Source organism: Hemitrygon akajei, chromosome 9, assembly GCF_048418815.1.
Source record: "Hemitrygon akajei chromosome 9, sHemAka1.3, whole genome shotgun sequence".
NCBI lineage: Eukaryota > Metazoa > Chordata > Chondrichthyes > Myliobatiformes > Dasyatidae > Hemitrygon > Hemitrygon akajei.
The window spans coordinates 125,261,416-125,285,314 of record NC_133132.1 but is presented as its reverse complement, the minus strand read 5'-3'; the positions used below and the strand labels follow the sequence as shown (position 1 = coordinate 125,285,314).

Genomic DNA, 23,899 nt, shown 5'->3' with positions numbered 1-23,899 from the left:
CAATTGTGAAATACTTACATCAAGTTATTGTTACAATGTGAATGAACACACGAGCAAATGGGGCTGCTCAGCTAGGCAGCTTGGTTGGGATGGATGTTTTGGGTTGAAGGGCCTATTCCTGAACCGTGTAACCGACTACCTTTTGTGGGTACAAAACATTGGAAATATTTATCCTTCTGCTGGTGAATATAGAGAAAGACAGCCACAGCTTCTGCTGGGCTGCTGATAAAATGGATCTTCATCAATAGATGTAGTGTCTAATGATGAGTCCAACCCACAACTGCAACTTTGATCTAAATGACAGATCGGTCTTGTTCTCCAGGGGAGAGTTAGTGGAGCATGTTTGCTGATGTTGTCTGAGCATACCTGGTCTCATCGCACATACCTCACTGAGAAAAGTTGATGCGGAATCATCTGAGGTTTCAATTGCCTTCTCTCCTTGACCCCAAGAAGACTTAAGTTGAAAGCGTCTTAAATAAAATACGCGCTGTCCCCCCCCCCCCATGACACATACACTGCCTCCAGCCAGAATCTGTGTTCTGACCTCTCCTGGTGAGCTGACAGATGTCTGTGATAAACCCACATATTGCCAAAGGCATCAATGACCCCCTCTCACTCACTCAATAAATTTCTTTGGGCTCACTGGGAAGGTTGTAAACAACTTCATCCTGAGAACTCTAGATGCGCATTGCTGTGGATTTCCTCTGTTCTGAACAGCCCTTATTTCTGTGTGATCCATATGATGAGCTCTGGACTTAAGAGAGAGAGCAAAGACATTGAGGGCATGCCAAGGCAATGCATTTGAATGGGACCTAAGATAGAGAAGATAGGAGTTTAAATCAGAGAAACTGAAGCAATTGTCCTTAGATTTTAAAAAGGGCAGTGAAATTAAAAACTACAAGAATATGATAAGTTTTGATACCAGTAAATGGATGAAACTGTTGTCACTAGCAGGAATTTAAATAATATAAATACCAAGCATGTATGTAGAGTAGAACTAGTGAAAGTAATTTGTAACTTGAAAGCATGAGGATAGAAAGGCAATATGGAACCAGAAGGCAAATAAAATTGATTGAATAGCATTTTCAAAGCTAACACTGTGGGCTTTCCATTCAGCCTTCCTAAAAGACAGAACCAGCGACAACGTCGATATCTCGCAGACAGCTCACAAACCTATTTGATACTCTTCTAAACATACTTCTTCTGAACTGCGATCGATTGCGGCCTTCAAGACTTCATATGGTTTTTCAGAATACAATCACGAAGAAGGCATGCCAAGAGCTCTACTATTCTAGGAGTATTACAGAAATTTACTGTCAGTGAAGTCTTGCAGATTTCTTTCGAAATGGTGGAGAACGTTCTGACTGATTGCATCATTGCCTGATATGAAGGCTCCAATGCACAGGATTGCAAGTAGCTGGCGAGGCCTATGTATTCAGCCAGCTGTAGCCCTCCCTCCCGCGGGCTCAACCCTCCCAGCCATCAAGTTATCTGCAGCTTTGCCTCCACAAAGCTGCATCGATCACTAAGGACCCTCACCATCCAAGACCTGCCCTATCCTTGTTATGACGATCAGGGGAAGGCACAGGAGCCAGAAATCCCACCCTCTGCAATGAGAAAGAGCTTCTTACCTTCTACCAGTCCATGCACGCTATCTCACCATTCCTCTTTTGTTTGCTCTATTTACTTTTGTAATTTATAGCAATTGAATGTCTTTGCACAGTACTGCTGCCCAAGACAAAATTCACTTCATTTTAGTCATTGGTTATGTATTTGATTCTGATCTTACAATGTTAAACCTATAGGTTTTTCACTAATTTACCATTGTAAATCAGAATGCCTGGCAAGAAGAAATCAGGTGGAAATTTCTAGTGTATTTGTCAATGAAGGAACACATCAATAATGAATTTTTTTTTAGTTAAGTGTTAATACAAATTCAATTTCTATTATAGTTTAGAGAATTTAGGCAGTTATGATTTATGCTGCTGATGAAAGGCATTAGTGATGTTATAATTATTTTCAACATTTAAAAGCATGTAATTAAACTGTAAGCAATTGAAACAAAATCACGGCTACGAACGTGTGTAAAAAAACAGATCACTGTGCAAGTTGTGCAGCTCTGTGCTGGAGCAAGAGCGCCATCACATGGAAGACCCGTACCAAACTTCCTATTAGTGACAAACGAGAAAATCTGCAGAAGGAAAACCACGAAACGCACGCAACATGCAAGCCAGGCAGCATTTATGGAAAAAAATACATTCAACCCTTCGGGCCGAGAACCTTCGGCAGGACTGGATAAAAAAAAAGATGGAGTAGATTTAAAAGGTGGGGGACAGGAGAGAGAAACACAAGGTGATGGGTGAAACCGAGAGGGGGAGGGATGAAGTGAAGAGCTGGGAAGTTGATTGCTGGAAGAGATACAGGGCTGTGAAGAGAAGGGGTAGTCTGATAGTAGAGGACAGAAGGCCATGGAAGTAAGAAAAGGGGGATGAGCACAAGAGGAAGGCGATGGTCAGGTAAGGAGATAAGGTGAGAGAGGGAAAAGGGGATGGGAAATGGTGAAGGAGAGGGGAGAGGCCATTACCAGAAGTTCAAGAAATCAATTTTCATGAACTTTGTGACCTGATGAGGTCACAATCAGGTTGGAGGACCAACACTTTATATTCTGTCTGGGTAGCCTCCAACCTGATTGTGCCTCATCGCAACAGTAGAGGAGGCCATGGATTGACATATGAGAATGGGAAGTGGAATTAAAATGGGTGGCCACTTGGAGATCCCGCTTCTTCAGGTGGATGGAGCGTAGGTGCTCAGCGAAGTGGTCTCCCAATCTATGTCAGGTCTTACCGATATACAGGAGGCCACATTGGTAGCACCGGTCACAGTATATGACCCTAACAGACTCACAGGTGAAGTGTCGCCTCACCTGGAAGGACTGTTTGGGGCCCTGGATGATAGTGAGGGAGGAGGTATACCACTTGTTCCACTTGCAAGCATAGGTGCCAGGAGGGAGATCAGTGCAGAGGCTTGATGTCTTGATACAATTTTGAATTCATTATTTCCTCTATGGTTGCATGCCGTTCAGGCCTTGAGGCAGCAAAGCAGCCCCCAAACCATAGGCTTCCTCTAACATGTTTCACAGTTGGGATGAGGCTTTGGTGTTGGTGTGCAGTGCTCCTTTCCTCCAGACATAGCAGTGTGCACTTCTGCCAAAAAAGTTCAACTTTTGTATCACCTGTCCACAGAACATTGTAGAATATCCTGGATTTTTGTGGAATCTCAAATTTTGCAAATTTGAGATGTACAGCAATATCTTTTTGGAGAGCAGTGGTTTCCTCCGTGGTGTCCTTCCACGACCACCATTGTTGTTCAAAGTTTTTTTTACAGTGGATACACAAATAGAGACTTTAGCAAGTTCTAGAGATTTCTGCAGGTCTTCTGCTGTTACCCTTGGTTCTTTTTCATCTCCTTCAGCATGGCGTGTTGTGCTCTTGGTGTGATCTTTACAACTGTACTGAATCTCTTTAGTGGCCTCAGATCTTTGGAAATGCTTTGTAGCCTTTTTCAGCTTCATGCATCTCTACAACTCTTTTTCAAAGGCCCTCTGAAAGTTATTTTGATTGAGGCATGGTGCAGGTAAACATCTTTCTTGAGAAGAGCAGGCTGTCAGTAACCCGACTGTGTGTATATTTTGTTTGAAATAGGGCAGGGCACCTCTACAACCCACACCTCCAATCTCACCTCATTGATTGGAACACCTGACTCCCAATAGCTTTTGTAGAAGGCATTACCTCAGATGTCCACATACAATCTGGGTTCAAAAAAGTATTTGTTTAAATGGTATATTCAGTATTGATGAGAAGTACAATTATTTGTGTTATCAGTTTAGGCAGATTGCTTTTGCCTATTATTGTGACTTAGGTGAAGATCAGACCACATTTTACGAGTAATTTATGCAGTAAACCAGGTAATTGCAAAGGGTTCACAAACTTTTTCTTGCAACTGTAGCAATTTTCAAAGATCAATTACCTTATAGATGTTCCCTGACTACATCGTCCTGCAGACAAAAACCCACATGGAGTGGTACAGTGATTATACATAGGAGTGAGTTGCACTGGGATCCTCTTCCAACAGCATGAAATATGGACAAGAACCACTTCCTCTTCAAAACAACCGATCATCCTCCCGCAGCTGAGAATCAATCACAATCCCATGCTTGTAGCTTTGAAGGTAACAAGGGCATAGAACAACATATGCTGGATGGCTGAGTCCATAAGGAGAAATGGCCAGCTGGGTAGACAGTGAATAGCATGAAGGATAAACCACCCTCATTTCACCTTTGCAATCTGTGGCAGACACACCTAGTCATGATGGCATTGCTGATAGCCCACCATCTTACCTTGACACTAAAGACACTCTCTTCCTTTAGTGCAACGTCACAATAATCGTAAACAGGACAGACTCAGAATTGATCTAGGAGTTCAGATCTGAGCATTTGCAATATGCTGTAGGCTATGAGCGACTGCAGAAAAGGTATTTAGCATTAGTCTTCACGGTGGAAGACACGTGCAGTGTGCCAGAGATCCGTGAGTGTCAGGGAGTAGGAGTGAGTGCCATTGTTAGTGCTAGGCAGACTGAAAGGTCTTAAGGTGAATAAGTCACCTTGACCAGGTGGACTACATCCCAGAGTCCTGAGAGAGGTTGCTGAAGAGATAACAGATGCATTGGTCATAATCTTTCAAGGAACACTTGATTTTGGCATAGTCCCAGAGGAATGGAAGAGCACAAATATCACCCCACTCTTTAAGGGAGGAAGGAAGGCAAAACAATGGAAATTATAGGCCAGTTAGCCTAACCTCAGTGGTTGGGAAAGTGTTGGCATCTATAATTAAGGATGAGGTTTCAGGGTACATAGAGACTAATGATAAAATAAGTTAAAGTCAGTATGGTGTTTGTAATGGGAAATCTTGCCTGACAACTCTGTTAAGAGTTCTTCAAGGAAGTAACAAGAAGGGTGGACAACGGAGAGGTAGTGGATGTCATTTACTTTGATTTTCATAAGGCATTCAATAAGGTGCCATACATGAGCCTGCTTAGTAAGATAAAATCCTAAGGCATTATAGGAAAGATACTGACACGGATAGAGGAATGGCTGACAGGCCAGAGGCAGTGAGTGAGAATAAAAAGGGCCTTTTCTGGTTGGCTGCCAGTGACTAGTGGTGTTCTTCGGTGGTCAGTATTGGGACTGCTACTTTTCATACTGTTTGTCAATGATTTGGATAATGGAATTGGTGGCTTTGTGGCAAAGTTTGCAGATGATATATAGATAGGTGGAGAGGTAGGTAGTGCTGAGGAAGCAATGTGATTGCAGCAGGATTTAGATAAATTGGAAGAATGAACAAAGGAGTGGCAGATGGAAAACACTATTGGGAAATGCATGAAAAATACACTTTGGTAAAAAGAACAATAGTGTAGACTATTATCTAAATGGGGAGAAGGTTCAAACTCGCAGGTTAATTTACACATTGAGTCTGTGGTAAAGGCGGCAAATGTGATGTTGGCATTATTTCAAAGGGAATAGAATATAAAAGCAAGGAGAGGGTTTTGGGCCCCATATCTCAGAAAATTTGTTGCCATTGGAGGGAATCCAAAGGATGTTCCCAAGAATCAGAATCAGGTTTATTATCACCGGCACGTGATGTGAAATTTGTTAACTTAGCAGCAGCAGTTCAATGCAATACACAATCTAGCAGAGAGAAAAAATAATAAAGAAAATCAATTATGTATATTGAATAGATTAAAAGATGTGCAAAAATATAAATACTGTATATGTTAAAAAAAAAGTGAGTTAGTGTCCAAAGATTCAATGTCCATTTAGGAATCGGATAGCAGAGGGGTAGAAGCTGTTCCTGAATCACTAAGTGTGTAGCTTCAGGCTTCTGTACTTCCTACCTGATGGCAACAGTGAGAAAAAATGCATGTGCTGGGTGTTGGAGGGCCTTAATAATGACTGCTGCCTTTCTGAGACACCACTCCCTAAAGATGTCCTGGATATTTTGTAGGCTAGTACCCAAGATGGAGCTGACTAGATTTACAACCTTCTGCAGCTTCTTTTGGATGATTCTAGGAATGAAGGGGTTAACATATGTGGAGTGTTAGGCAGTTTTGAGCCTGTACACACTGGAATTTAGAAGAATGCAAGGATGAGGATCTCATTGAAACCTACTGAATGTTGAAAGAACTAGATAGGATAGATGTGCAGAGTACATTTCCTGTTGTGGTGGTACCTAGAAATAGAGGGCAGTGCCTTGAAATTGAGGGGTGACCTTTTAGAACAGAAGCAAGGAAGAATTTTTTAAACCAGAGAATAGTGAATCTATGGACTGCTCTGCCACAGACTGGGGTAGAGCCCAAATCCATGGGTATATTTTAGGCAGAAGGCAGGTGTAGGGAACTGGGATCAGCCATGATGGAATGGCGAAGCAGATATGATAGCCGAATTCAGCTCCTATGTACTATGGTAGCAGCACATCTCTAAGTTACCATCAGGCCAAAGAAGCTGCACCAGGCATTTCTAAAAAGTGACGTGCATCCAGAGGAAGCTGCAATTCAGCATGTCACAGATAGAGGTTAAAAAAAAAATCCACAATCAATGGATCTGATTAAAGCTCTGTAATCCGACATCTTAATACGAATCGTAATGAACAATTAATCAGCTGAAACATTTTCACCTTCAATTATATAACCATCTTAAATTGGGTTTTGGAAGGAAATTTTCCTCCAGACTTTATTACAGTTTTGATTCGAACAAGTAGCTGTATTCCAGAGTGGGATGCTAATCAAATCCCACATCATTAAGGCATTTGAATGAGTATGGTATAAAGGTGCCCTGATAACTTATCAGATCTGAATTACGATCTATTTTGCTGATTATCTAAGTATGCTTCTCATATCTTACTCCTTTTAGAGATTTAAATATTTCACTATTTTGTACGTTTATCTTTTTCTCGGCCAGTTTTCCACTTTGGCTTCATGCCCAAGGCTGAGTCATTTACAAAACAAACCATTAAGGTAGAAAGTAGTTCATGACTTGCTGCCTAGCCTGTTCAAATAGAACAAGGAGAGTTATCCTCAAATTCAAAACATCTTCAACACAATGAACTGGAAGATTAAACATTAATTGCTCAATGATATTATGAAAAATGTTCCACTTTCCTAGAACCAATAATGCCAAAGGTCTTGGGACTGTGGATTTTAGAACACCAGTAGTGTTATTTAAAAATAACTATTTCAAAAACAATGGCTCCTGGTTTTGAAGAAGAAACAATGCCAGGAGTAATGAGATACCATTACTATTGAGATACTAAAAAAAAAGATAAAACTTAGTTTGGATTAAGTGCAAGATCTGACAAAAAGGTTTGGGTCTGCGAAAGTGAAGCTGGCAAAGGTTCAGTGGAACTGACTTGAGTGCAGACCATGTTGCTGCCCGCTACTTGAAGGCATCGGAGTTGGCATATGAAAGCAGCGTGCATTGTAACCATGAGCAACCATGTTTCTCTTGTCATCACAAGACCCTGTTGGACATTGATAACCTGAGATGCTATAGGTCTGTTTCCCTTGTTTGGTGGCAAGACGGGCTACGAAGCAGCAGCATAGCCTCAGTTGTAGTGAGGAATAGGTCTCAAGCTGCAGGCTTGACCGCTATTACAGTCCGGGTAAGGAGACATGATGTCTGTGTTCAGTTAGGGGCTGGCCTCTCCTGTTGGTGCTGCCCTCCAGTGTTCAACTGGTGGAATGACAGGCTGGATTGCCAGGAGCCTCAAATCCCATGTTGCTCAGGGTCTTGGACCATACATGCGTTTTGTTGCAGAACTATGTTTCTTTTCCTCTTACTATTTTGAATACATGTTATGTACCTTGACCCCAGAGGAACACTGTCTTGTTCGACTGTATCGATGCACGGTTTGAATAATTAAACTTGATTTGATTTTGGTTTTAAAATCTGGTACATTGCTTTTCCTTCTGCTGCATGACCTGCAGAGCTTTTCCAGTTTTTTAATATTTTGTATTGCCAGCATTTACACTTTTTCCATTTTCTTAATTTGCAATGCTAGTCTCCCCTTAGTGGCTCCAAAGGACATTGCTACCTAGTACTGAATTGTACATAAATACAGTATTACCCACAATGTCCAATAAGCTTGCATGATTAGCTGAGGCCACTGTACAGTTGCATGACCATTTCAAATTCAGCTGAAACATTATTGCCTCCAAAAAAATATATCTTTTAATGAACAGCTTGTTAGAGTTTGTCTACAAACCTTAGGAAACTATTCTGCCAATTTTCAAACTTAGCTGTACAAACTTTCCCAGTAGGCAGCAGGTAGTGTTTGTAGTTCAGACGAAGTTCAAGTGAATTGGGCTAAGGAATTGCAATCACACCTGCACATTTTATTGGCTATTGTCTACATTAAGGCAATAACGAGTCTTTAATTCAAAGAATTAAGTTCTCAGATGACTTAAGATGAGTTTTCCCAAAGTATGTTGGTATTGGAGTGTGCTGCATTAATAGGTTATGTTTGTGGTGGAGAATGGATTCTAACATGAACTGCTTTTAGGCCACGTTATGGATTTGGTCCATAAATACTATAAAGAGCATAACTGCATTGAATTGATGCTATTTATATAAAAGTCAGGCCAAACTGAATCCATATTTAAAGTCCCCACGGCAATAGAGTATAAAGAGCATTATAAAATAATATCCCATTCTACTTTGTGACAGCTAACTCTTGAATTAAAACAGACTTACTATAAGCCACACACTGAACTGTGAATAACCAAGTTTCAGAAACTTACTTTGTAGTAATTCCTTGAATCTGTCCAGCTGACAAGAAAACAATCATTTCCTACATTGGATTAACACCGTTTAAAATGATCACTTTTCATATTTCATCAAATCATACAACACACAAGATTTTTGAACAGTTTATTCACCAGAACAATTCTGACATCTGATGTTTCATTGTCACATTAGATTGGTGGAAAAACTGTCAAGTTCTGAAACAGAGATCAACGTGCAGACCCTAATTATTGTTAACCATTTCTAGATGGCATTTTGAAGAAATAAACACCTTCAAGCTTCTGTAGTTACTTGTCATTTTCTCTGCTGAACTAAACTACAACACATGTAGTATTCAAAAGCGCCTAAACAGTTGGTTGGGAAGATAGCCAAAATTTAAGAAAGAGGATTGAGCCTCCTTTTCAAGAGCAGCCAGCTCTTCTACTGAAGGTGCCAAAGCATCAACATGACCCTTGTACTGGCCACCTGCCAAGAGGAAGAGTAAGAAAGTGAAAATTAAGACATTTAAATCACTTAGTTAGAGATAAAACACTTCAGCTTTTGTGACACACATTCATTACCAAAGAAGTCATTTGAGGTTACTGTTCTTTGATGGAGGTAGCTCAACAAATGTACTTGACCCAAATAATATTTGTAAATATGTATCCATACAACTATATCTAAAATCCCATTCTTTGACAGTAGTGAAGAGAGATCAAAATTGGCAAGAGCATAAAACATGTAGGGACAATAGTGTATGTTACTCCAACTGATTTTGATTCAGACTGAAATGCTTTTTCACGTCTGTAAGCAATGTGACCCCAGTTAACTATTACTCCTTTCTTTCTCCAAAGTATGGGCCAAAGTACAGCACCCAACTTAAGACTTTACTTTCTAAATCTGCAGGAGGCAAAAGCAGAGGGGCTGCACTCAAGCAATGCAAAATTTAATATTGTATTAGTAACCCAGAGGCCTGAGCATTGCTTTACAAGTTCAATTCCCACCATTCCATTGGGAAATTTAAATTTGGTTAAATAAGTAAACCTCAGATTGAAAAGCTTAAGTAATAGTGTCTATACAAGTACCAGACTTTTATAAGAAAGGAGCATTTGGTTCAATTTATAGATTAAAATGTCTTTACCATCTGCTATATAACTTGAATGGATTACTTGAAAATTTCAAAGGCAATTATGTTTGGGCAATAAAAAACACATAGCAGCGCTGAATTCACAAAATAATCTTTCGAGTCAGCAGAAGCATTAATAACTAGAAAGCACAGATTTAATCCGAATAGCAAAAGGAGCAGAGGCAATTAAGAATGTTTAAAAGGGCCAAATTGTTGCATTCTGACTGCACTACCTAAAAGCATGGAGGTGGAGAATTCAAAAACAACTTAAAAGGTGATTGGTTAATTACCTGAAAGGAAAAAAATTACAAAGATATATGTAGGATAAGAGCAAAGGCAATGAACAACTGAGAGATGTTTTTCAAAGAACAAGTATGATATCACACATATAAAAATGGCCTCTGCTTTATGCTTTATGATTTTATTCAAAAATTGTGGTTGAAAAGACTAATGATTTTTTAAAAACTGAGATGTAACATTATAATAAAAGTGCATATCCAAAATACTCACCTCCTAGTGCTCTTTTTTGCCCATAGACTACTTTACCATCAAATTCATCAACTGGAATTTTCAGATCAGGCTCTACTTGAGTGATGATGACATTTAAGTGCTCTTCAACGTCAGTCAACAACTTGTTTAAAAACAAGGTTGGCCAGGGTGGATGGAAAAATAATAAGAGAGAACATTTCTTAGTTGTTAATCCACTCAAGGTCTTTTCACTCACGTGGCATTAAAATAGTGGTACAGAATCCTTGTACTGTATTCTACCAATATTCACATCAGAAAATTCAATCTTATTTTTAAAGGGGATTGAGATAGTTCATATGTTTGAGGATACATAACAAATAGAAGTTGGTTGTACAGTTCCTTGGATAAATCAGAATGGCTGAAGTCTTAACACCATTTTCCGGATTTCTCAACTCCCTTATGGTCAGCCTTCATTGCTCTTTAAGTTTGACAATACCAAACAATATTCACAATCTTTAGAAAACAATTCCTCATCTCCAAACTGGGTAACTCCCTCTGAATCTGTCTTCTGGCTCTGAATCTTCACACAAAGAGGAATGTTTTCCTATTTACTTACAAATTAGGAAGTTATTCATGCCATTGAGCCTTTCCCATTCCCCAAAGTTACTTATTCGTAATCTGTCACATGCCCATCAACTGCGCCCCCCCCCCCCCCCCCGGATTCACTGCAATCATGTATACTTGGGCAATCTATAACAACTAGTTAATGTTTCAGCATATCATTGGGAGGAAAGCAGAGCACCTAGTGGAAACCTACACAGTCATAGGGAGAACATACAGTCTCATTCACAGATTGAACCCAAGTGCCCAGAGCCAGGTCAAAGTGATGCTCTCTTGTTATCTACTGTCATGCCCTTTCAGAATCTTCCATATTTCAATAGAGTATCTCATGCTCTTCGACATCTTACTCTGTACAGGCTTATTTTGGCCAACCTTTCCACTTTCCAGGAACAAAAATGGAAATGCAGCACAAATTAACTTTTTCTTTTAAAAAAGGGGAGTTGGATCAGGAGATATGGTCAATTCTGCTTTTAAATATACAATCTGGTTAAGCTCCTACTTGAATAGCCGTGGTTCCATTCTGATTTAACATAAATATGAGTGAGTTATTTTGAATTATTCACACCTTGTTCTGGATGTAAAATAACTTCTGGACTGTATTTAATGTATTTAAGTAAACTACTTAAGAACTTTTTAAAAGCTATTATTAATGCTTTTTGAGAGAGTGATTTAGATGCATATCATATTTTTACTGAGTTAAGTGTGTATGTAATTAGTTTTGCTACAACAAGTGTATGGGACATTGGAAAAAATGTTGAATTTCCCTATGGGGATGAATAAAGTATCTATCTATCTATTAGAATCTGATCATGTAGTTTCAACACTATAGAAAAGATAACCATTTTCATTTGAAAACAAAGCAAATTATGCAGCCCCAAGAAGTGCTTATTAGCAGTTATAAATCCCTTGGCATGACAACAGACAGCAGAGGGTCAAATATGTGGATTATGGATCAGGCTTTTGCAAGGAGGAAATTTCACAGCATAATATCCTCACCCCCACGTTCTAGATGGCCAACTTCACAATGATTGGTAATTAAATGTTTTAACAGATTAATCCTCATTATTGTTTATTACATTCAGAACCAGTTCAAAGGTTAAACATTTTCAAAGCTCAAAACGTCTTTGTTGCCTTAAAGAGAAGTAGGTTTAATTCTTACTGGTGGAACCAGTACTTTAATGGTGGAGGCAGATACATTAGTGAAATTTAAAAGACTACTAGACAGGTATATGGAGGAATTTAAGGTGAGGGGTTATATGGGAGGCAGGGTTTAAGGGTCAGCACAACAGTGTGGGCCGAAGGGCCTGTACTGTTCTATGTTCAATGTTAAATGTACAGTGTGAATGTCACAGAAAATTGCAAAATGACTTTTTAAAAAATATTGATAATGTTTTGACAACAGCAACCTAAAATGCAAATGTCGGTAAGATACAAAATATAGTAAATTAATGTACCTGCATTTCATTGTACCAAATGGTACATCCTCCTTGATCTTTCAGCCTGGTGTTATAGCAACCTCTTCCACGATTTGGACAGGAATGATACCAGACCTATAAATGGTTAGACATAAATGACGTTCCTTGTCAGTAGTTTTTAAATGCTGGCTACGTGAGCAGAATAAGCTCAGCAGACATTGGATTCAGGGAAACTTGCTGTGTGAATTCAGAATTAGCTTGTGCACAGAAGGCAGAGGGTGACAGTACATGGAATGCATTCTACCTGGAAATCCACAATCGTCCACAGGGATCTCTTTGCGTCATTCTGCACTTCCTCATTCAACTCATTTATAAAGATCTTAAAGTTTAGTAGTGGAGTCATGCATAGTGCAGAAGATTGTTGCAGGTTACAATGGTACATCGACAGGATGCAGAGTTGGGTTGAGAAGTGGCAGATGGAGTTCATTCCAGAGAAGTGCAAAGTGATACACTTTGGAAGGTCAAACTTGAGGAGAGAGTGAAAGGTTAAGTGGCATGATTCTTAGCAGAGGGGTCTTGGTGTCCACTTCCTTAGATCCCTCAAAGTTGCTGAGCAAGTTGATAGGGTGGTTAAGAAAGCAAATGGTGAGATGGCCTTCATTAGTTCATGGGTTCCAAAAAACACGAGGTAATGTTGCTCTCTATAAAACTCTGGTTTGACCACCCTTGTTGTGTTCAGTTCTGGTTGTCTCATTATAGGAAGGACGTGGAAGATTTACCAAAACACTGTCTGGATTACAGAGCATGTCCTATGAGGAAAGGGTGAGCAAGCTAGTGCTTTTCTCTTTCGAACAAAGAATGCAAGGTAACTTGATAAAAGGCATCAATTGAGTGGACAAGCCATCACCTTTTTACCAGAGTGGCAATGACTAATACAAGAGTGCATAATTTTAAGGGAATTGGAGGTGAGTATGGGGGGGGGCTAGGGTGATGTCAGAGGTAAGAGTTTTTTTTTTTACACAGAATACATGGGAGGAGATATATTGATGCGTGCGGGGGAGTATATTGATAGGTTGCATCACAGAGTGGAATGGAAACACCAATGCCCTTGAATGGAAAATCCTATGAAAAGTAGGCCCAGTCCATCCTTCCCCCACCACTGAGCACTTCTACTTGAAGTGTTGTCACAGGAAAGTAGCATCCATCATCAGGGAGGTGGTACAGAAGCCTGAGGACTCACAACAGCAGGCTCAGGAACAGTTATTATCCCTCAACCAGCAGGCTCTTCACTCGACTTCACTTACCCCATCACTGAAATGTTTCCAGAACCTAAGGATTCACTTTCAAGGGTTCTTCATCTCATGTTCTTGATATTTATTGTTAACTTGTTTATTATATTTTTCTTTTTGTATTTGCAAAGTTTGTTGCCTTTTGCACACTGGTTGAATGCGCAGTTGCTGCAGTTTTTCATTGATTCTATTATGGTTACTACTCTGTTATGGTTTTATTGAGCGTACCGGGCAGAAAATAAACCTCGGGGTTGTATATGATGACTTATATGTACTTTGAAAATAAATTTACTTTGAACCATTTTTGAACTTTGATTTGTGATTTGCAGTGGTAGAAAAGTGTAGGTCCATAGTCCTTTACCAACCTGACCCCACTACAAAGCACTACCCTCTGACAATAAAAATTCATGGCAAGAGTCTAAATGGACAAATCACTTTACACATCTTGAGAACCAACTCTCAGTGAAGGCAAGCATCAAAAATAAAATTCTAAACACAAGAGGTTCTGCAGATTCTGGATGCTTTCAATGTATCAACACAGTTTTGGGTATAAGGAAAAGAATTTTCAAATATCAAGGTCTAGGCAAACACACAAAACCCACACTCTATCAGGCAACAGTGACTCCTGCACTCCGGTATTATTTTGTAGGAAAATATCATCACCAATTTCTCTGTAAAATCCTCCAAAGTCACTGTAGACAGAGGCTAGCATCTGCATCATCTCCAAAGCCAACAACCCCAGCAGTGACACCCTAGTTATACAGTTGGCTACACTGGCATTCGCATGCCATTCAGACTCACAGAACAAGGACTCATAAACTTGGTCATGGGAAGGCAGTCAGAGAATAGGATTCAAGGATGTGCTCAAAATGGAGAAAGAATATTTAGAATGGTACAAGAATCCTGAAGTTACACATCAGGAACACTTGGAAAACCTTCCCATGTTGAGGATGAAAGAAGAGGGAAGGTACAAAAATGCATAAACCAGTGAGACAGATTTAAGATTACCAATATGTAAAAAATAAAAGGATGAGCTGAATTTAATTCAGGTCCTTGTCTGACAAGAAAAGATTATGTTGGGCAACAAGGAAATGACAGAGAAATTACAATTGACTTGTGCCCATCTTCACAGAAGACAGTTTCTTGAAAAGGATCAAAGTTCCAGAGACACAGAAATTATTTTTGACAAATCATAACAATTTGAGGTTATGAGCAGAATACTGCTGATAAAGATGAACCTTTTGATGTGACGCACATGAATTTTTATATGGTTTTCAAAAAGGTTACGTAAAAGGGACAAGGATGTTTAGAATCTTGAGAGAGGATCTCAATGAAAAGTATTAAAACCTAACTGGGTTTGGGAGTGCAGATGATCTAATTTCAGTAGATGTCTAGAAATAGGAGGCTGTCTCACCAAAAGGAGTCGACAAATGAGAAATAGATTCCTTTGTGCTGTGTATATACCTCTGGAATTTTACACCCAATAGGGCATTCAGATAAATCAAAATAGCAGTTACTTCATATTAAAAGCTGCTCACTTACAGGCATTATAATGTAAAATCACTTAAAAAAACCATCTCAAACAATAAATTGATTACCTTTTCCTTCTCGGATGCCACCAAGGAAATGGCTAAACCCATTCTAAATACAAAAAAAAGGGTTACTTAGTTGCATTAAAAATAAAATCAAGATTAAGAATTGTATTATGAATGGCACAAAAAATGGCGTTAACACAATTTTGGTGTCTTACCTGTCAGCTCTTCCTACTCTTCCAATCCGATGAACATAGTTTTGTTTTTCATCAGGAAGAGTCACATTAATCACTATATTTGAGAATTTAAAAAAAAATTAGTATTGAGCAAAATTAAACAGCAACAATACTACTATTAGATATTTCACTTACCAAAAGGAACACCACGAATGTCAATCCCTCTGGCAGCAACATCAGTACAGATCAGTAATCTTACATCCATTTTCTAAAATCCAAAAATCATCAAAATATTCAGTTTACTGACTGCAAGATTTTGTTTAACTGCTATACTCTGAACAGAACACGATGAGTGAATGCTATGCTGCCATTCCTAGCTGTCTATCTTCACTGATTTCCAATAAGACAAGCAGTTCTTCAAGATTATACAAATGAAAAGCCAATTAATGAATTTTCAGATTTATCAGACAAACTGATTAACTAGTTTCAGAACTGTTCTGCGGTGAAGTTGCCTTTTGGCATAAGTGTTTCCATCCAATGAAATGAACGGCAATAAATATAGACTCTCAAAGATTGAAGTGGACATCCTCGTGTGCAGCTGCAGGAGATGGTCAAGGTCCTCCTATGCCTTTATTTAAGAAAGGCTGAAAAGGAAAATCTGAGAACTAAAAAAAAACTATCGGATTTATTAGACATGATCTCTCACACACTGACTATCCCTAATCAACCCTGTCTGTAAGCCTAACATCCATGGTAGGCAAGTTACTAAAGGGGATTCTGAGAGATAATATATTAATTTGGAAAGACAGGGTTGATTAGGGATAGTCAGTGTGTGGGAGATCATGTCAAATGAATCTGATAGTTTTTCGAACAAGTAATCAAGAAGGTCAATGAGATCAGGACAGTAGATGTGGTCTACATCAGTAAGGCTTTGATTTGGCTCTGCATGGTAGGCTATGGGAAGTTAGATCACGTTGGACCCAGGTACAGGTGGGTAAGTCGATACACAACTGATGGTAGAATACAGTATGTGATGTTGGAAGATTGTTTCTGGAATTGGAGACCTATGACTAGAGCTGTTCTCTATGATCTGATGCTAAGCTCACTGCTATATGTCATCTACATCAATGATTTGGATGAGAATAAACAGAGGACACAAAACATAGGTAGTGTCATAGCCAATACAGAAAGCTATCAGGAATTATAGAAGGATCTTGATCAGCTGCGTAAGTGGGTTGAGGAATGGAACATTAAGCTTAATTTGGGTAAGTGAAAGATGTTGCATTTTGGGAAGATAAATGAGGGCAGGATTTTCAAAGTGAATGGTAGGGCTCTGGGGAGTGCTGTAGAATAGAGGGACCCAGCACTGCAAATACATGGTTTCCAAAAAGTGGTATCACAAGAAGACAGAGTGGCAAAGGTGTTTTTTGGCATGTCACCCTTCAGTCAGGGCACTGAGTATAGAAGTTGGAATACTATATTGCAATTGTATCAAAGTGTTGGTGCGGCCACATATGGAAACTGTGCTCAGTTTTGATTGACCTGTATTGGAAAGTTGCCATTAGGCTGGAAAGTGTGTAGAGGAGATTTACCAGTTTGTGGCTGGGATGTGTGGCACTGAGTTAGAGAGATTGAGCACGTCGGAACTTTATTCTCTGGGGAGGTAGGACATTGAACGGTGATTTTAAAGGTGCATGTAAGATTATGATGGGGTATAGATTGTGCACATTGACCCTGTCTTTTTCCCTAGGGTTTGGGATTCAAGAACCAGAGGACAGAAGTTTACGATGGGGGGGAAGAGATTTACTCAAACCCAACGATTGCTCTTTCACCAAGAAAGTGGACTGTATATGGAGTGAGCTGCCAGAGGAAGTGGTTGATGCAGGTGCATTAACAACATTTACAAGGCACTTAAGCAGGTATATGATAAGAAACGTTTAGAAGGATATGGGCCAAAAGCAGGCAAATGGGACCAGCTCAGATGGGAATCTTGGTCAGTATGGACCTGATGAGTCACAGGGCCAGTCTCTATGCTGTATGGCTCTATGATAGCTCTGACACTCCCGATGGGTGGTGGCCCTTTTCAATTGTTTTGTGAGTGACGCTTGTTCTTCTTGCTACCCCATATTATGCTTTTACATTAGTGAGTACCAATTTGTCATTGAAGGTCTGCAGTGATAGATAGAAATAGTCATTTCATAAGTTTTCCACTTCGGGAACAGGACAAAGTAAGCGCATACACCTCGAGGTTAGTGATGAATGTAAACAACACATAATTGACCACAAATCCTTGGGCAACATAACAAAGAAATTAGCACAATAGTCAGCTTTCCAAAAATACAACAGCAAATTTCATATGATCTCAGTTTAAAGTTAGTTCAATACATAAATGAATACTCTTTTCTAGAGTAAACATTGAATTCTTCATATTTAAAAGCTACAAGTTATTAATTACTGGGTGTTTCAAATGTTTACAAAATGAATTATTTTTTCCTCAAAGAACTGGCACTATGGAGCTCATCCAAAATATAAAATGAAACCATCACTTTAACACAAGATTTTGTAGCTTCTGTTACTGGCTTTTAAGTTATTTTGTCCTTTCTCTGCATCTACTTAGTCACATAAAGCAACCACTAGCATTTAGTTATGTAAAAGGCAAAAAAAAAAAACATTTGATGCAGTTTAAAACAGAAAATGTGCAAAACCATTAACAGGTCAGGCAGCATCTGTGGAATGCAAAACTGTAAACTTCTGACAAAGAATCTTTGGCTACATCCACACTAGACCGGATAATTTTGAAAACGCCGGTTTTGCGTAAAAACGATAGGCGTCCACACTATGCGTTTTTGAAAATATCTCTATCCACATTGAAACGGAGATTTTGGTGAATCTCCTCCTACTGGGCATGCGCAGGACACATCTACTGAAAACAAGCGACATGTTTGGTGTTGAATCTTGCCGTAAAAGTGCGCGTTTGTGTAGTTACAGACTAGAAAAACTCAAAATGACGGACAGCTGTTGGCTCTCACACAGCAGAACTTAAAACTAAAAAAAACAAATACTGGAGCGTATGGAGGCAACCAACAGGGAGTTCACGGACAGATTGACCCGGCTGATGACGAACATTGAAAAACTGACTAACTCTGTTGCATTAATAAACCACCTTGTTAAATGTTTGGTTTTAATGTCTGCATCAGTGTCATCTTGTATTTCCATACAATGTTACATTAGGCTGTTACACATCTATTGTCAGAGAAGTACTTGCATAAATAGGTAAACCACCTTCATACGAGCAAGGACAGAAAACAGGGCAAAGTGAATATACTTATTTATTCAGTAAGTTATGGGTCCAAGTATTTGCTGAGTACATTTCTAACTCTTCTGGCATCAGTCTCATTGCCATCTGTTCTGAAATTGTTAGGTTGTGTTCAAGAAAACAATGAAATAGCACGCTGCCGTCTGATAGCGTTTTCAGAAGTCTCCCGTTACCCCGTCCACACTGATCTGCCCGAGCAGCGTTTTCAAAAATACCCACCCTGGAAAGCGTTTCTGAAAAGCTCCGGTTTTGGGGGACGAAAATGCCGTTTTAGTGTGGACGGAGGGTAAAAACGAAGAGAAAAAGCTTCGGTTACGGATTTATCTGGTGTAATGTGGACGTAGCCTTCATCTTGAAATATTAACTGCCCACAGAAATTTCCCATCTTGCTGAGTGTTTCCAACATTTTCAGCTTTTATTACTTCACATTAACATTTGAACTGAATACACATTTAAGCATACTGAATCACTGATGACAATTTTCTTAGTATTGTTTTTTTAAAAGTTATATACTTTGGAAAACTACTCAACACCTAGTGTTAAATCTTATTTTTAGAAAATCACACATGTAAAATACAACAAAAATAGTCATGCATTGAGAGTTAGAATTGCTAAAACATCTTCCAGCTATTTAGGACCAATATATACACAACATAACAAAGTCAGTCATAAGTACCTTGAATCTTTCCAAGTTTTGCTTTCTTTCATTTGGCTTTCTATCACCATGCAAACAAACACAAGAGAACTGATGTCCCTTTTTATCTGGGCCTGAAACAGGAAATTGATTTGATGTGAGAAACACACACTCAAAGCAAATAACCAAAACAAGCCTTTAGAACTAACTCACCTCCTCCCATCTGAATAAAATATTGCTCCATATTATCACAGTCAATCTTTGTCCTACAAAAGATGATTGCTTGATCCATCTTGTGTTCTTTGATTGCACGTATAGTATATTCACCCTTTAGTATTTTAATAGCTTCAGACCACATCTCTAGAGAAGCAATAAGGAAATTAAACAGAAAATATTGTATGCAAAATTAAAACTAAACAGTTAAGTGCCAAGAGCAAAACAACAGCAAGAGATCTCTAGATAAAAACATCTAACTCCCTTAGTGACTCACGAACAATCTGAAGTACTGAAAGCAAATTCATAAGTAGATTTCCAACTGATATCATACTAGTTAACTCTGCAGTTGATGCTTTCATCATTTGATGGGCCCATCATAGCGCCCAAATGTCATCAGGGTTTGTTTTCAAAATCATGAAGCCAACAACTACAAAAGTGCGTTCAAATAAAAAGTGGAAAGATATAAAAGTAACAAAAAATAAGAAAGTTGAAGGAATATCAAAGAGAATGGAACTTAGAAACATAGAAAACCTACAGCACAATACAGGCCCTTTGGCCCACAAAGCTGTGCTGAACATGTCCTTACCTTAGAAATTACCTAGGGTTACTCATAGCCCTCTATCTTTCTGAGCTCCATGTACCTGTCCAGGAGTCTCTTAAAAGACGTCATCGTCTCTGCCTCCACCACCATTGCTGGCAGCTGATTCTGCGCACTCACCACTCTCTGCATAAAAAAATTACCCCGATATCTCCTCTGTACCTACTTCCAAGAACCTCAAAACTATGCCCTCTCATGCTAGTCATTCCAGACCTGGGAAAAAGCCTCTGACTATCCATACGATCAATGCCTCATTGTCACGCTTTCTATGTTTCTATCTAAGTTTGTCTTCCAGTTGGACAATGAGCCAAAGCACAATGCCAGAACAACCATGGAGTAGCTTCAAATGAAGAAAATTCATGTCGTTGAGAGCTGCAGTCAGTGTCCTGACCTTAACCCAACTGAACATCTCTGGCAAGACCTCACCGTCATTGCTCAAGATGAGATTGCGGTGCTACTGCAGTCCATGCAAAACCATTACTTACAATGCATGTGGTACAGCTTAATTAAAAAAAAACATCTCAAGGGGCAGAATATAATGTACGTAGAGGAAATTGTGCTTTAGTACAAAATGTCTTACTTAGATTGAATCAATTCTGAGCACCAAATCTCAGGAAGGATAAACTAGTTTCGGAGGTGGTGTACTGAAGCATACAGAAACAAAATAATAAATTATATCAATTGGTTTCTCTTCCTTCTAGTTTAGGAGGTTGAGGAGTAAGGCAACTATGATGTTGCAAATGATCATGATATGATTTAATAGGATAAAGGAAATTCTTTCCTATGATAGAAGACCCTTTATATATGCAATGTCCTCAAGGTACTAAATGTTCTAACATTTCTCTGAAAAAATTATTTCTTGATGAGCTTTAACGATTTTGAACTCAATTAATGTTCACTGATCTTGAAACTTTCACATTTCAGAATGTCTGCTTGCACAAAATATCAAGTTTTGTAAACTAATTTGATGTGAGGATGTAAAACATATAATGAAATTGTACTGACCAGCAGTATTGGCACCTGGTCTTGTGTTATCTTTAGCATGAACTTCATCGGTCTGAGCAGGAGAAACAAAACAGATTACATATTTTAACATTCCACTAATTTATACTTCATTTTTAAAAAAAAGTACATTTCCAAAGGAGTTTGCTAAGTAGGTGGTTTAGAGGGAGGTAAAGGAAGACAACAGTATAAAAAGAACTTCTGATGAAAAAAAAGGTAAATTGACAAACATACATTGACAAATAACCTCTCTGTTGAGGTTACAGGTCACGTACACCAAGGTAAGTAATCTATCCTTTTTACCCGGATATGTCGTCCAGCTTTCTCCCAGTTTCGATCTGTTTTTGGATTAACTCGTACAACAACGTGATGTACAGTTTCAGGAACAGAATCTTCTCCTTTCAGGTCCACCCAGGTTGGGAAGTGCATGATTTTCTCCGAGAGTTTTTTAACATCAAATGAATGTAGTGTAGCAGAGCAAACGATCACCTAGGCAAAGAATGATAAAAGCCATAATACTCAAAATTGGAAAGGCTGATCTCACAATAATCAAGGAAAATTGCAAACCTGCTATGAATTTGTACTGTAATAGCTCCTGTCATTAGATTTGCCACACACCTACATCATCTTTACAATGAGAAATGCCTATGTGCCAAACAGAATTAATGTTGCAATTATAACTAAAAAAATTTGGTGCTTCAAATCTGTTCCACAATACGCAAGATTATAGTGGATCTGATCCTGGTTTCAGCTTTAGTTCCCAATGCCTGTCACCATGATCTCCAGCACTTAAATTACAAAATATATCTTAACTTTGATTATATTTAATGACTTAGCCACTGCACCTCTCTTTGGATAGAGGGTTTTATAGTGCCTTGATAAAGTATTCAGACCCTGCAAATATTTTTACACTCTACTGACTCATTTTCTAAATTTAAAATATACTGAAGTAGGATTTTGATTTAATCTACAAAACACTACTCATCATATAAATCAAAAGAAAAATTCCCAAACCTGTCAATTTATTTAAAATTAAAAATCAAAATAGCGAGGTTGGATAAAGTATTCATCCTCCTTGTAATTACCATGCTAACTTTCCTCAAGAGCAATATATTACCTTACCAACTCACTCAATCTGTTGATGTAAAAAAATTTGTGGATCACCTGTTTTCAATAAATTGAAACACCCCCTCTCACTGTAAGGTCTAACAGCATGGTAGATTTTCAGCAGACCAAACCAAAATGAAGGCAAAAGAGCCTTCCAGACAAGGCGGGGAAATGATAATAGATAAGCACAAATCTGAGGAAAGGGACAAGACCAACTCAAAGGCACTGAGCAAACCTCAGAGCAGTCCATCGTGAAAAAGTGGAAAAAAATATGAAACCACACTGCTTAGGTCAGGGTGTCCCTCTGAACTTAGTCACTGGAGAAGAAGAGTACTTGTAAGAGAGACTACTGGTGACACCAACAGTCATTCTGAGTAGGCTGCAGAATTCAGTGGCTTCAACTGGAGATGAGTTTTGTGGCTCCACAATCTCTAAGACCGTGCGCAAAAAGGGTACTTATGGAAGAGTGGGAAGGAAGCAGCCCTGGCTAAAAAAACCCATATCCTTGTCCTTAAAGATTTTGAAAGATACTGTAAAGATGTGGAAGGAGGATTTGTGGTCAGATGAGACTAAAGTGGAACTTTTTGGCCTCAACATTAAGTGGTAGGTGTGGTGAAAGTCTAATACTGCACATCAGCCAAGTAACACCATCCCTATGGTAAAATACAGTGGAGGTAGCAATCATACTATGGGGATGCTTTCAGCAGCAGGGACTGGAAATCTGGTCAGGGTTGATGGGGAGATGAATGCTGCTAAATACAGAGAGACCCTGGATAAAAACCTGCTTGCCTCTGATAGAAAGCTGAAACTGGAGAGGAAGTTTGTCTTTCAGTTGGACAATGACCCAAAGCACAATGCCAGAGCAACCATGGAGTAGTTTCAAATAAAGAAAATTCATGTCCTTGAGTGCTGCAGTCAGTGTCCTGACCTTAACCTGATTGAACATCTCTGGCAAGACCTCAAGATTGGTGTCCACCACTGCTCCCCAACTAAGCTGACACAACTTGAGGAATTTGGCAAGGAGGAATGGGCAAATCTTTTTCCATCATGTTGTGCAAAGCTAATAGAGACTATTCTGTACCCAAAATGACTACTGGCTGCAATAGCTGTGAGAGGTTGTTTAAGTACTGAGCAAAAATTGTGTGTGTGTGTGTGTGGGGGGGGGGGGGGGGGGCGGGGTTGGATACTTTTGAATTGCTGACATTTGAGTTTTTAATTTTTCATGCTTTGCCATTTTTCCAGTTTTTGGGCTCTACAGTGATAAAAGGAGCATGTGATCTATAAATAAAAATTCTCAGTTAAATTGATCAAAATCAATACTGTGATACTCATTTATGTGAACAAAGATTTGGATGCTGAATAATTCTGCAAGGTTCTGTAAAAATTCCTCCCATCTCAGTAATTCCTTATTTGAAAACTATGCTCCTAGTTTTAGATTCCCACAAAAGCATCAGCATTTCCTTTGCAGTTTTCTGCCAAACTCAGTTAGGAATGGGATCTTCCCTAAGATAACACCTCAGTCTTCTCAACTCCAGGAATCAATCTATTGATCATTTTTTAAATTGC

At 39.0% G+C, this 23,899-nt stretch overlaps 1 protein-coding gene across 1 annotated transcript in view; it reads right to left on the bottom strand.

Annotated features, from left to right (window-relative positions):
* Positions 1–8,966: 8,966 nt before the first annotated feature.
* The window catches only part of ddx1 (DEAD (Asp-Glu-Ala-Asp) box helicase 1), a 31,206-nt gene continuing 16,273 nt past the window's right edge, over positions 8,967–23,899 (bottom strand). Inside the window, exons 17-26 of the mRNA XM_073056941.1 lie at positions 21,530–21,715; positions 21,230–21,281; positions 19,624–19,770; positions 19,453–19,544; positions 15,656–15,728; positions 15,503–15,575; positions 15,351–15,393; positions 12,503–12,598; positions 10,470–10,590; positions 8,967–9,319 (exon numbers count right to left, since the gene is read on the bottom strand). Of these exons, the coding sequence (XP_072913042.1) occupies positions 9,189–9,319; positions 10,470–10,590; positions 12,503–12,598; positions 15,351–15,393; positions 15,503–15,575; positions 15,656–15,728; positions 19,453–19,544; positions 19,624–19,770; positions 21,230–21,281; positions 21,530–21,715 (1,014 nt within the window). The 3' untranslated portion in view covers positions 8,967–9,188. The remainder of the gene's footprint in view (positions 9,320–10,469; positions 10,591–12,502; positions 12,599–15,350; positions 15,394–15,502; positions 15,576–15,655; positions 15,729–19,452; positions 19,545–19,623; positions 19,771–21,229; positions 21,282–21,529; positions 21,716–23,899) is intronic.